The sequence below is a fragment of the Castor canadensis genome, chromosome 8, assembly GCF_047511655.1.
Source record: "Castor canadensis chromosome 8, mCasCan1.hap1v2, whole genome shotgun sequence".
Lineage (NCBI taxonomy): Eukaryota > Metazoa > Chordata > Mammalia > Rodentia > Castoridae > Castor > Castor canadensis.
Genome location: NC_133393.1, coordinates 105,121,895 through 105,136,857, shown reverse-complemented (window position 1 = coordinate 105,136,857; position 14,963 = coordinate 105,121,895). Strand labels below are relative to the sequence as shown.

Here is a 14,963-nt window from a genome sequence, read left to right as displayed (position 1 = left end):
GCAGGAGGATCACGGTTCTAGGCAAAAACACAAGGTCCTATCTGAAAACTAAAAGCAAAAAGGACTGAAGGTGTGCTTCAAGTGGTAAAGTGTTTGCTTTGCTTTACCACTTGAGCCACCACAAAAAAAAAGTTCAAGACAGTGTTAAAGTAGCAAATATTAGAAACACCAAATTTTGGGGTGAGGGATATAGCTCAGCAGTACAGTACTTGCCTAGTGGGTTCAATCCCTAGTACACCCCCCAAAAAAAGAAGTACCAAATTTCTCAACATTTGGGGAATAATGCCTATCTGATGAAATATAATGCAGACATCAAAATGAAACTGAAATTGTGCAGCAATAGTCCATAATTCTAGATTTAAATAGAGTAATTAAAATTTATCAATACAGGGTCAAAAAATCAAAAACAGAATTACATAAGTGGTATCCAGCAAACCATTTGTGGGCATCTACACAGAAGAATTATAATCAAGGTCTCTAACTGAGACCTGTGCACCCAGGTACAGAGCATCACTGTTCATAATAGCCAAAAGGCTGAAATAACCCAAATGTCCACAGATGGACAAATGGATAAAGAAAGAATGACATATACATGCAGTGAAGTATTATTTAGCCTCAGAAAGGGAGGAATTCCTGACATACACTACAACATGGATGAACCTCAAGGACATTGTGCCAGTCACAAAAAGACAAATTTAGTACTGTATGGTTTTACTTATACGAAGAGTAGCCAAACTCTGATGATCTATGCAGACTAGTAACTAAGCCCCAAGAGAGGCTTCCATATCTGTTTTGCTCACCACTGAATCCCTAGCACCTAGGCTAGCATACTGTGAATATTCTGTAAATACTTGGAAAATGAATTTGTAGAACTACCCTCACCGATCTTACACACACACATACATGTGGCATGTGCCAGCCTACACTAACTTCAGGGAACACTTTGCGGATTACATTCCAAGTCTGTTAAACTCAAGGTCTTCTAAACTATCTCTTCTTCTGGTCTCCACTTCCCAAATTTATCCCTTTTCTTCCTCTACTTATCTTACTTTGTTTAGCATCTGGAAAAGGAGCTGAATGCTGCAATACATAATTAGTAAATTATTCTTAGCTGGCTGAATCATGTAGCATCAGTTAGCAATTACAGTCTATAAAATGCATATTAAAGCTTGCTGTTTTAATACCCTATAAAATAATGAGCCCTATTCTTTCTCTAAACTGAAGGCACAGTTGCATTTAGAAGGCCATTAGGACAGTTTTAGCCTATTAGCTCACATGTTTAAAAAAAAAAAAAAGAGGGAAGTTCCCCCACACCCCCACACAGAAGTTTCACAACCTCAAAATGCTAGTATGCAGGACCCAAGTTAGGCAAAAAAGTAACTACTCCCTACAGTAAAAGGCAAGTTCCCCTTCACAAAGAAAAATCTTCCCAGCATGCCTGGCTGGCACTCTCCTCAATCCAGCCACAGCTACCCAGAGATGATGAAAGTCCAAATATCTGGCAAGGCGTACCAGCTATGCTGTGACATGCAGCACTGTCCAACAGAAATAAAATAGGAGCCAACAGAAATTAATTTTTAGATTTTTCCAATGACCACTTTAAAAAACAATTTAAGTCAACATATTTCAAATATTATCATTTCAACACATAATATTTTTTAATTATCACAACATATCTTATAAATTTTTTTTCTTTTATAGTTAGGTTTCTAAATCTGGTGTATGTTTTATACTTAAGAGTGCATTGTAATTCTGACTAGTCAAATTTCAAAGGCTCAGTAACTACTGCATAGGACAGCACAGCTTTTGAATGATCACTTCTAGCTCAGAGCCAATTGTAACATTTTTACATATACTTCTAATGGATTCTACATCCTTTTTTTCTAGAACAGATCTATCTGATCCTCCTCATTAAAGAAAGTTAACACGGGCTAGGGGTGCAGCTCAGTGGTACAGTGAGGTAGTTTTGATACCCAGTACTGAAAAAATAACAAGTAAACAAAAGCTATTTGACTAGCACCGACAGCCAAACCAGAACTAAATTACTAAGAATATGGAAAATAAACCCAAGTTTTTCATTTGGTTAATCAACCACAGGTCTGGTTAACTCTGGTAAGAGTGATGAACTCTTAATGCATTTGTACCCTTGAAAGTAACAGTGTTTCAGCTGGAAGCATCATTTATTAGCCCTTTGATAAATGATGAAATGCAGTACATTTTAGCACAGATGTCAATAAGGAAACACTGTTTTACAGGGACACTCTTCTACTGCCCCATGTATACCTAAACAAGTATATAGCTTAACAGCACTCTGTGCAATAGGTGTGTTCCTGAAATACTATTTAAAAGTTCAAAATTTCCTTAAACACACTAAAGAAGCAAGCTCTTTAAAAGAAAGTTAGAGCAAGATTTTAATTTGTCCACTTGGTAAGACTTTATTTATTATTATTATATTATTGTCATACTGGTTAGTAAGCCTTTTTAAAAAATAACTAAAGACGTCAATTTGCCCATCTCTATCCCCAAAGCCAAGAACAGTTTGTGGTACATAGTAGACACTCAATGAATGAATGAATGAATGAATGATGAGCTTTCTTAAAACAAGGGGAAATACAGAGTTATGTCTAACTAGTAATAACATCAACAATACCATCCAATTTTAAATGATTACCACCTGTAAAATACTGTGAAGAATTATGATCTAGTTTGGAGAGGAGCAGAGAGAATTATGTACAGTTGTGTATAAAGGAAAGCTAACAGTACCAAGTACTGGGACATCCATGCAAAATAAGCAGGCTTTCATTCATCAAGCTGGGCCTCCATTTTATGTGTTATGTAAACAAGCCGGTCCCTGTCTTCATTAAATAAAGTATAGTAACAAATGATAATTTTTGCTAAGAAAGGAAGGGGAGGAAGGGGTTCCTAATTTAGATGGGTAGCTCAGGAAGACCCCTCTGAGAAGGGGTCATTTAAGTTGACACACGAGGAGAATGGAGGGAAGCAACTCCAAGTCAAGGTTCTAAGGTGAGGAATAGCCTGGATCTTGAAAGGAATTGAGAGAAGGCTAACGTGACTAGGGTTCTTGTTATGGGTTACTATTTAAAGACTGTTAAAAGCCAGGTATAGTGGAATGCACCTATAGTTCATCCCAGATAGTCAAGAGACTTAGACAGAAGGATGGCTTGAGCCCAGGAGCTCAAAGTCAACTTAGACAACAAAGTGAGACCTTATCTCAATAAGTAAATAAATAAAGGCAGTGAATAGTCAGTCAGCTGGGTCTTATGATACAAGTAATGCTTGCTTAGCCATGACAATAAAGAACTTCTTAGGAGGCAAGATACATAACTTTGCTGAGGCCAGGACGCAGACAGGCTCTGTTAGCCTGGATGCAACAGCTAAGAGAAGCTTCTTTGCATGTGTCTACCATACACCCTACACTGTCTTTTCTCCATCCCTTCCGAAGAGGAACTCTACCCCTAGTTAATGGCTTTAGGCACATTAGGAGTCAAAAGCAAACCTCCACCTGGGCCTTTATTGAAAGGCAATTATACTTATTCTGCGGAGGTAAAGGAAACAAGACTAAGTGCTGGTGTTCAGACCCCACTAGGCAGCACTGGGTCATCCTTTTTTTCCTCCCAGAGAAAGAATGTTCACAGTGTGACAGGCACTGGCAGCCAAAGGAAGTCTAAAAAGAATAACCACATTATTGGATATTTTTAGCCTTTCTTTTTGTAAATGTTTTACCGCTTTCCAAATAATTCCAAATCTTGCAAGCTAGCCAGAAGAAGAAATGCAATAGAATGTATTGCTCATATATGAGGTCATAAAAGAGTGCAAACTAGTCTTTTGAAATTCAGGTAAAGAAATAGGCCTTTGTGAGTCCTGCTCACACAAACACAAAATTCCAATGGATTAAGACTGGAAGAACAGAATACAGTAGTCATGCAGGCAAGTTGTGCAAGTCACCTTGTAAACCACTATTCTTCTTTTGCTCCAGCAATCTACCTCCAAAACTTCTAGTGGAGGGCTGGAGGTGTGGCTCAAGTGGTAGAGCACCTGCCTAGCAAGTGCAAAATCCTGGGTTCAAATCCCAGTACTGTCAAAAAAGAAAAAGTGCAAATATGAAACTGCAAAACTTCCAGTGGAAACACTAAGAGAGAACAATTCATTACTGTTGATCCTGGCAACAAAAACATTACCAAATATACAGCCACAAACCTATTAGGACAATAATAAGGTGAAAAGTCAAAGGGCAAACTTCAGACTTGATATGTGGAATATCACAAGCTTGTCTTGTTAAACACTTCTTCAGTACAGCTTTTTTTCTTTTCTTTTGGCGGAACTAGTGTTTGAACTCAGGGTCTACACCTTGAGCCACTCCACCAGCCCTTTTTTGTGATGCATTTTTTTCAAGATAGGGTTGCAAGAAATATTTGCCTGGGCTGGCTTTGAACTGCGATCCTCCTGATTTCTGCCTCCTGAGTAGCAAGGATTACAAGTGTGAGCCACTGTGCCTAGACAGTACAGTTTTTTAAAAGTGTGGGTGATTCAGAAGATAATTTCAAGTTTCTCAAGATGTCTGACTATTGTACTTCTAAAGTAAAAAAGACTATCTCATTCCCCTATTCCTTTTAACTACCAAAGGTTCAGGAAGAAAAGTGATTGCCTCAGCTGAGAGGTTAAGACATGCTTTAACAGATTATCCAAATAGTCTTAAACTACTTTGGAAATCTGCATGTGTCCAGTATTTGTAAGTAGTTTGATTTTGTTGAGAAATCGGAAAAGGCAAATCATGAGATACAGAACTATTGTCATTTTCGGTTCTGCTGAAAACTATGAGCAGGTGGATCCTTTGACACATAATGAATTCAAGAACATGAGTTATGAGTATGGTAAAGACAATACGTGCAAGACAGAATTGAAATTTTAACAAACTTCCAAATTATAAGCATCCATACTTGCAAAGGAAAATAGAATTTTCAAATTGTCTTTATGCTGAGAAGTAACAAAAAGGAAAGTGGAATCTGAGTCATATAAGCCTGGTTCCACTTTCCTGCCATCTCAGTGTGGGTCCCTGTAAACAGCCACTTATTTTTCATTAGACTAATGCTTCAGGGCTTCTTGGGAGAATCATAAGTTAGGGTTCAAAATGGTAGAGATCCAATTATTATCAAGCTAGGAAAGCATCCATTCATTCTGTTAGCATTCACTGAGCGACTCCTGTGTGACACTGGCTCAGGCACTGAAATACAGCGGTAATACAAGACATGGAGACAGCCACAAAAAGGCCATGTGTCATTTCCTTCAGACAGGTTTTAATCCTTTTCCTTTTTTCTTTTTTTTTTTAAGAGAACAGAGTACAGAATAAAATAAAAAAAAAAATACTGTTTTCTTTAAGGTTTTCCTTATTGTTGGGATGGAAAGAAGATGGGTAACATTCCCTTGCCTGGCAAAAGAAGGACAGTTTCTCAGCCTCCACCCTACCCCTTCCTCACCATCCCTCATAAACAATTTTGCTTTCTCTGGATAATTTTAAGTGTTCTAGAAATTACATTTTCCTAGCTTTTCCACTTGGTGGTACAGCATCAAAAAAAAAGGCTTGCTATTATCAATAATAGATCCTTATAGCAACACCTCTCTTTCCTATGTTTCCAAAGAAAAGGTAAATTACACTACATTATATGTCAGAAATGCTTATCTTAGTTTTATAATCATAAGCATAATAAAATGAAGAAGGCTTAGCTGACCTTACCTAAAAGTTTTGCTTGAGTGCTCTGTGAGTTTTACTTCCTTATTCACAAATCTTACCAGGAACTTAAAAGATTCAGTCACTTCTTTAAATAAACCGAAATGCCCACTAAACTCAGGGTTTAGAGCCCCTTCTCTACTTGGCAAATAACTCCTGTTGAGTTAAATGGGCAACTCACATGTGTTCTGCTAGAAAGGGAAAAATACAGGCAACAGAAGTTCAGAATACATGTTAAGTTTTTCAAGCCAGGAAGTACCTGTTATTGTCCTGATTTTCAGCACAAACCTTCAAAAGGCATGTTAGACTAATTCTAAATGCTCAATAAGCAACAATACACAAATATGGTATCTATGCTAGGTGAACATTACATATATGAATGCATGTAACATAGAACTACAATACAGATATAAGCCTAGAAAGAAATGCTGCCTTGACTTTTCAAAGCACCAAAGGATTCTCATACAATTCCAATCTCCCAACCTAGGTATCCTGGCCCTTGGGAAGAGGAATCTCACACCTCGAGGATCCAAGAACCAGCCAGGTTTCTGGAGATTACAAACCACCTCTGGAATAGCCTTCAAAGTACCACAAGAAGCCGGTTTCCACGTGTCAATTAGTAGCATTAAGTGGAAGGAGAAAATGTCAAGTGGAGAAAGCAAAGAAAGAGGAGGCCAAGGAAGACAAAGCAAGGTGAAAAAAAAAAAACACAAGGAAAGGCCACTTTTCCGTGACCACAGGGAGTGGACGTGGATCGGCGGCAGTGTTTGTGACTTCCAAATTCGTGACATTTACACACTCTACTGAGAACAGGATCACCTTGGTAAGTGGTGCGACCTTAATAAAGGCAGAACAACACTTTGCACTTTAGTCAAGGTTAACCCTGGTCAGGAATAAAGGCACTTGAATCACTCTGGCCCTTTATTGTCCCTTCCCACCTTCCTTTTTGGGGTTTGGAACTTAGAGGCTGGAAAGATAAAAATTTCCGAATCTTAGGAAGAAACGTGACCTCAGAAAGTGGTTCACTGAGCCTAACAGGTCTGGCCAGGGCACTCTGGGCAGATTCCCTCCCCGCCAAAACAAACAACAAACCTAAATCCTCATCACGCGTCCCCTAAACGATTTCTCTAGCTTCTAGTCTCCAGGACTGTATGATAGAAGCGTCTGGTGCGCGCCTGTGGTTTTCTACGAGCAACAAGTTTGCACCATTACAGCTTCTCTAGCTGATCTGGTGTGAGCGCGGCCGAGTTGGCCCGGTTCCCTGGTGCGGCTCCCAGGCCAGCAGGCCCGGGGCTCAGGCGCCGACCTCGGAGGTCAAGCCCAAGTGCCGCCCTAAAAAAAAAAAAAACAAACAAGGTCCCGATCGCGAAACTGGCACAATTCCCTTCCCATCTTCTCCCAAGTCGTGCTTCCCACGGCATGCTTCCTCCAAAAAAGGAAGAAACCGGCCCAAAGCTCAGCTCTCGCCGGCTGGCAATCTACCTAGAGCCGGAGCTTGTTTGCCAAACACTGGGGCGCCCATAAACTTGACTTTATAGGAAACGCTCAATCCTGAGCCCTGCAACCCAGATTTTAGTGTGAGCTGCTACTGTCGTCGGGTCCTGCATGGCTCTCATCTCCGGTCCCCAACCAGTGAGCCGAGCAGGGGCAGAGGCAGCTCACTGCGGGGTCGCTCAAGTCACTGGGGAGCCACTGGCCACTGAAGGGACGAAGAGCGAGGGATGACGCGGGGAACCGGGCGCCTTCGAAGGGGAGACGCCGGGAGTGGCCCAGGGATGAAGCCTGGCTCTCAGAACCGCTCTCCGCAGCCGGTGGCCCCGAGGCGGAGCCGCAGAGGCCATCTGGCGTGGAAGGCAGGCGCGGGCCCCAGCCTCCCCGCCCTTCCTCTTCCTTCTCTCGCCCGGGGCGCCCCACGCCCACATGCAGAGTCTCATGGCTCCTTCCCAGGACCCAAAAGGGCAGAAGCCACTTCTGAGCCCCCCTACAACTTTCCCTGCCAGCATGCCCGGCGCGTCCGGCACAGACACGTGGAGCCCGGGTGCGCGGGGAACCCCAGAGAGCAAGGGGGAGCCAGCCGCAGCGCCCAGGGCGCACGTCACTCACTTGCTGGCCAGCACGGGGCTTGCCCTGGGGCGCTCTCCTGAAGAAGGAGGTCCTGGCGGTAAAGAAGAAGTCCTCGGAGTCCTCCTCCAGGCTGCTGTAGCCGCTGCTCATGCTGCTGGTCCCGTCGCGCGCCGGTGGCCTCCCCGGGGCGCAAGTGGCCAAGCCGGGGTGCGGCGCCCACCCGCCCCGCGAGGTTCCCGGCGCGCGGCCCCGAGCCGCCGGCGGGCCGTCCTACTGCAGCTGCGGCCGCCGCTCAACCGGCCGTCTGGGCTCCTCCCGTAACTTCCCCGCCCTGCTCCAAACTTGGCCCAGCCCGCGGACGCCGGACGCCCCGCCCCTTGACCCGCCCCAGACGACGGCCGCGGCCCCGCCTTTCAGCTCCGCCCAGGCCGGCGACCCGGGCCCCGCCCCCTGCCCCGCCCCGCGAGGCCCCGGAGGTCTCCGCTCGGCCGCAGGTGGGGGCGGGGCATTTCCAGGCGCTCTCAGCGCGGCCAGCAGCTATGCGGAGCCCCCAAATCCTGGTTGCAAGGCTGCGACTTTTGGGGCAGTGTGCGCAGTTGCCTCCCCAAGCAACCGGAAATTGCAGAGTCCTCTGAAGAGTTCCCGCCCCCCCACACACACTAGCTGGAGTTTTGGAGAGGCGGAGCGGAGAACTTTTTCCGCTGTCCCCGCCCGGCTCGCCGCCTCTCGGAGTCCCACGGGTGGCGGTGGAGGTTGCGGAGCTAAGCGAAGTCCTGGCCCGCGAGCATCCTGTAGCAACAACGCGGGGTCCTGAGCCCCAGCAGCACGCTCCTCCTGGAGGGTTAAAATTTAGCGGGCGGCGGGGGAGGGGGGTGGGGGGGAGGGCTGATAGTAAGTGGGTTGAGTTTATTCGAATGAAAACATCCTTTCTGGTCATTCATTTGAGCGCTCTCTCTCTCTCTCTCTCTCTCTCTCTCTCTCTCTCTCTCTCTCTCTCTCTCTCTCTCTCTCTCTCTCTCTCTCTCTCTCTCCCTCTCCCTCTCCCCCTCCCCCTCCCTCCTCTAAGGCGAGTATGATTTGGTACAGAGGAGGGTAAACTACTTCCACAGAACAATCGATTTCTTACTAATTAAACGTACTTTGTAAATGTCCCCTTCTACCTCAGCCTTAGAGGATCACCTACAAGAGGTGTGTTAAATGCTGGGGTAAGGGAACCACGGAATTCTGTTCCCCCACAGATTTAATAAAAAAAAAAAAAAAAGGAACTCCATTTTCGTTTTTCTTTATTTTTTTTTCTTCTTTTTTTTAATCCTGCCAGTCGACTAATCCTCTTAAAATGAATTTTTGCTTCAAGCTACCAGAACTTACTGGTCACTTGCACCTTGGTGATACTGGATTGATTTTAAATCCTAGCAGTTTCCTTGCAGAAGTTGTTTTGAAGTCTCAGCAGTTCTGTGGCAAGCCAACTTCACCAGGAGTTTCATTATGGGGGAGAAGAAAGAGGTTTAAAAAGGGTTTCACCCCTCGTAGTTAAACTTTCTTGCATGTTCTCCCTCTAACTCTCAAACAACTCCAGAAAGTCGTACTATTTTGTACCAGCTTTACACTTAAAGCAGCAGCTGAGGCTGAGAGAGCAAAATAGCTAGGAGTGGCAGGGCTGGGCCCACTCTCTTCTACTTTCTGCGGCCCTGAAGCTCTTCAAATAAATACGGGTTCACTGCTTGTTCCGTGGACAGCCATGCTCATTTTGGGCACTCCTGGGAAGGAGAGCTGGACAACAGATGTCAGGAAAGAGAATAGAATTGGCTTGTGTGTAAACCAGAGGTGGTGATACACACCTGTAATCCTAACACTCAGGAGACTGCGAGGATCCTGAATTGGAGGCCAGCCTGGGCTATATTGCAAGAATCTGCTAAAAAAAAGAAAGAAAGAAAGAAAAGGAAAAAAAATTGGCTCTCGTGGCATCCTTCTACCCTCAGGCAGATGGAAGGCTTGCTCTGCCTTCCTTCAGGCTGACTCACACAACCATCTTGCAAAACAGTCTATTATTCCAGGGATTACAATTCCAGGGGGTCCTAGAATTACAGCCCATCTTGTCCGTCCTGCCTTAACGGCTTTCCCAACCACATAGCTACTGAGTGATGAGAAATCAGGAATTCTGACTATTGTTCCGTGAGTCTAAGCTGATTCTGTGTGTGCCATTCCCATAATAACCTAATGGTAAGGGAATAGGATAATCGTTTTATGAAAGATTCCTACTTCACTTCTATTATTTCATTATTCAAATGTTACAGATTTGCACTAAAACAGTCCTTATTAAATACTCCAATCTAAAAGTAATGTGTAGTTTAAAGAATTTAAGTAAGTTGTTTTATAGATAAAAGGGGGAAATAATCTCACCAAGAACAAATTATTTAAACTCTTTGAGTACTTGGAGGAAAAATATGAAAAGGAAAAATACACTTAAAGTATCTTATGATCCACCACACCATAAAAATACTTCTTATGTTATTTTTAATTTATGAGGGGTTTTTTTGTTTGCTTGTTTTTGCAGTGCTGGGGCTTGAACTCAGGGCCTACACCTTGAGCTACTCCACCAGCCCTTTTTTGCAATGGTTTTTTTCAAAATAGGGTCTCAATCTATTTGCCCTGGCTGGCTTCAAACTGCAATCCTCCAGATCTTTCCCTCTTGACTAGCCAGAATTATAGGCATGAGTCACTGGGCACCCAGCTAAGTTTATGTTATTTTTAAATTCTGAGTTAATTTTCATTTTTGTCAACACACCATCAATATCATCACTGGGAATATAGCTCATTGGTAGGACACCACACACACACACACACACACACACACACACACACAAAAGCATGATTGGATAATGAAGTAGATCCACTAATTTTAAGCAACAGAAAAGAAAGGAACATATAAGTTAGGAAGAATCAGCATTCTGTGTCCTAGAAGCAATATAATAACCATATTTGTATTTTTTTTCTCATAGCATTTTAACAAAAACTGCAAGTTTAAAATTTGGCTCATGAGAAACTAAAGCAGATACTTTAAAAGCAACTGAGGCCAATAGGAGAAGGAGACCAGGAACTAGAGAAAAGGTTAGATCAAGAAGAATTAACTTAGAAGGTAACACACATGCACAGGAAATTAATGTGAGTCAACTCCCTGTATAGCTATCCTTATCTCAACTAGCAAAAACCCTTGTTCCTTCCTATTATTGCTTATACTCTCTCTTCAACAAAATTAGAAATAAGGGCAAAATAGTTTCTGCTGGGTATTGAGGGGGTTGGGGGGAGGGGGGGCAGGGTGGGTGATAGGGGAGGGGGGAGAAATGACCCAAGCATTGTATGCACGTATGAATAATAAAAAAAATTTGGCTCATGAAATTAGCATTTATTAAAATTCAAAATGCCATGTTAAGCACCTCAACATTTAGTTCGGTTTTGCAAAGACTTATTGTCAAACACAGAACTGAGTTTGTAGATGGACTCTCACCATAAAACATCCAGTGATATAACAGCCTATTGATTCAGATTTATAGCCTAGTAATCTTTTATTTCTATGTTAATTGGGGAATATATTTAAAACTTAGTAAATGTATGCAAATATTATAAACACAAAAGTTGCATTGTTTTAATTATCCTTTACAGTAAATCACTTCCTTTAAATAATGTAAAAGAAGAGGTTTTATTGCAAGATTTTTTGTTTTGTTTTTTGCTGCAGTACAAAGCCAGGTCCTGGACCATGCTAACAAGCACTCCCGTCTCTGAGCTATAGCCCCAGCTAAACGTTTTAATACTTTTTGCTCACTAGACAACCAACCATGAGAAAAATCATGCCATAATTGTAATTATCAATTACAAAGTTTAAATCATATTCAGATTATTTAAATACTGTATATCTATGTCCACAAATAATAGAAGCAAATATAATACATGTAGAGGATTAGAAGTATACCTCAATAGTAGAGCCCTTGCCTAGGCCCTGTGTTTAATTTCCAAGACCACAAAAAGAAGAAAAAAAAAGAAAAAGAAAAATTTTAGACATAGCTCGACTGAATAGATTTAGAAGTGAAAATTCTCTTTTGTCAATTTGTCCTGATAAAGATAGAACATCACAAAGGAGTAGATTTCTGGATTTTACCATGTAAAAATTCAAATATTTTTTAACAAGCACAAACACACATACACAATATTAAAAGACAAGGAAAAAACTGGGAGAATTATTTGCAACATAAATGACACAGGGCTGATATACTTAAAATATAAGGAGCTCATAAATCAATGTAAACAGTAAGCACCGAGTATAAAGTACCTGCTTTGCAAGTTCAAAGCCCTGAGTTAAAACCCCAGGGACACCAAAACAAAAAACGCTGAGTATCTTTAATAGAAAAGCAAGCAAAGGATGGGGTAAGCGCTTTAAAAGGAAAAATATAAAACCCAAAGAAGTGGTGTGCACCTGTAATCCTTGATGCTTAGGAAACTGATGTGAGAATCATGAGTTTGAGGCCAGGCTGGGCAACATAGCAAGACACTTGTTGAAAGAAAGGTAAAACATAAATAATTTGTTAGTCAATTATATATTAAAACGTGCACACAGTGAACAAATACTTATTGAGCACATACTACCTACTAGATGCTGATCTCAAAACAAAGGCTATATCAAAGCAGACAAAAATTCTCCTTCTAACAGGGTTTCTATTTTAGCAGGAGTGAGAAGGAGAAAGGCAAAGAATAAGGGAATATTCTATGTCAGGAGGTACTCTCATTTAAATCATGAAGAAGAGATAGCGTGTTTCATATAAACTGGTTATTGAGGGTCTCACTGGAAGGGTTACATTAGAGCAAAGGTGTGCAGGTGGTGAGGGAGCTGACCACGTACATGTGTGTAGAAAATATTTTTCAGGTGGGAACAGGTGCTTTAAAGGCCCTGAGGCAGTAGTGTGCTTGGCAGTTCAAATAAGAGCAAAGAAGCCAATTTTGCTAAGTGGGCAAGTGGAGGAGAAAACATCAGGAATCTTATCAGGAAGTATCAGATAAAGCTGGGGGTACAGCTCAGTGGTAGAGTGCTTGCCTAGTGTGTGGAAGGCTTCAGGTTTGAAAAAAATAAAAGGTAACAGGACAGAGAGGTTACCACTCTATAATGCTGTAAAAGTAATAGTATGGGTTTTGGTTTTGGTTTTTTCTCTTCAAAATCACTGGAGATTTTAAGTAGAAAAATAATACCTGACTTTGTTGTTGTTGCACTAGGGTTTGAACTCAGGGCCTCATGCTTGCTTACAGGTGTTCTACCACTTGAGCCATGCCCCCCAGCCCTTTTTTGGTATGTGTGTGGGTATTTTTGAGATATGGTCTCTGGAACTATTTGCCTGGACTGGCCTCAAACCTCGATCTTCCTGCCTCCCAAGCAGCTAGGATTTATAGGCGTGAGCCACTTGTACCCAGCTTTCTAAAGGACCCCTTAGGTGGCTGAGCAGAGAATAAATTATCAAGGCTTACGTAAACTCAAGCCAATAAAAGAACTCATAAGATCAGCAAATGTTTTGTAAAGCAGGTCATGAAACAGCACAATAATATGACCGCATTTCTGTAAAATAGTCATAGGTGATATTCTTAAGACGTGCTAAACCAAGATAACTTATCAGGGAGATGTATCCTAAAGGCCACATTAACAGACAAGTATTACCTTGATACCTGGGTGACATGGAAAAAGCATGGCCTTGCAGGTCAGGCAGATCTGAGTTTAAATGATAACGCTGTAATTTATTCTTGCAACACTTTCAGTAATTCAATTAGCTCCTCTGGCACAGGCTCATCCTCAGTAAAATGGGAATGACCAAGTCCCCATCTTACTTTCTCTTGTTTGCCGTGAGGATTATGTAAGAGAAATCCTGTAAAGCCTTTGCATAGAATAGAGCCAAGCAAGTATTAGCCTTCCTTCACTCAATTATTAGACTGTGGGGCAAACTCCACACCCATTACCATTTCATCCTTTTTAATTAAACAGAGACTTTAATTCAAGAATCCTCCCTAAGTACGAGGTTTGTTCAGAACAGCTGCAGTGGCTGCATTCCCCTACCAGGGATGACTTTGGGTGTAGGCAGGCCTCACAGAACCAGCTACTGAGACACTGGGAAAGTCTGCTGAATGACTTTGGGGAAAAGTTCCCTCATCTAGAAAAACAACCCACATGCACACGAAAAAAATCTTCCACTGGACTTTGTGTGCCTGAATGTGGTACCTGGGAATTCTGGAGCCATCCTGGGGACAAAAGTGACACCCTAAAGTTGGCAATGCAGAACAAGTCAAGGATTCTTCATGGGTCTTTGCATTAACTAGCTTGGAAGCTACCCCTATTAGGACTTGCTATCTGAGATGATATATTGTCTTAGCCAGCATGGGAGTACATTCTTGTAGTCCTGGATACTCAAGAGGCTGAGGCAGGAGGATTGCTTAAGCCCAAGAGTTTCAAATCAGACTGGACAATGGAGCAAGGAAAAAATGGTGTGTGCTAAAATATCTCTTATAAATTCTAAAACACAAGGCTGGAGGTGTGGCTCAAGTGGTAGAGCACTTGCCTACCAAGTGCAAGGCCCTGAGTTTAAGCCCCAGTGCCATAAATAAAAAAGAATGAGTCTTAAAAAATTCTTTGACACTCAAATTCAAAGACAATGGAAACTGGTTACTTCAGAGCTGCTAGAAGGTAGTCATTAGGGTAGCTGCTTTGACATATCAATGTCTCTTCTTTTTTTTTTTGGTAGTTCTGGGGCTTGAACTCAGGGCCTACACCTTGAGCCACTCCACCAGCCCTTTTGTGTGTGTGTGTGTGTTTTCTAGATAGGTTCTTACAGATTATTTGCCTAGGCTGGCTTTGAACCGAGATCCTCCTGATCTCTGCCTCCCAAGAGCTCGGAGTACTTGTGTATACCACTAGTCTGGCTTCAGGCTTCTATTTGGTCAGTCCTTATGGATTTGACTATGACCCTAGCAGCTTTCATTTTGTTCATGACAAAGACAAAAATGGGGGGGAGGGACGATAGAGGGGGAAGATAACCCAAACAATGTATACACGTGAGTAAATGTAAAAATGATAAAATATTTTTAAAAGACAAAAATAAAGAATACAGTAACACTGAAAGGCAGT

The 14,963-nt window shown here is 42.3% G+C and overlaps 1 protein-coding gene across 2 annotated transcripts in view; it reads right to left on the bottom strand.

Moving 5' to 3' along the window:
- Window positions 1-8,097, bottom strand: part of Rassf3 (Ras association domain family member 3) — a 72,366-nt gene extending 64,269 nt beyond the window's left edge. Inside the window, exon 1 of one of the 2 annotated variants that reach the window (XM_020168343.2) lies at window positions 7,850-8,097. In XM_020168343.2, coding sequence (XP_020023932.2) covers window positions 7,850-7,960 — 111 coding nt within the window. In that variant the 5' untranslated portion in view covers window positions 7,961-8,097. The remainder of the gene's footprint in view (window positions 1-7,849) is intronic. The other variant, XM_074083828.1, reaches the window with a different exon arrangement.
- Between the last annotated feature and the right edge of the window lie 6,866 nt (window positions 8,098-14,963).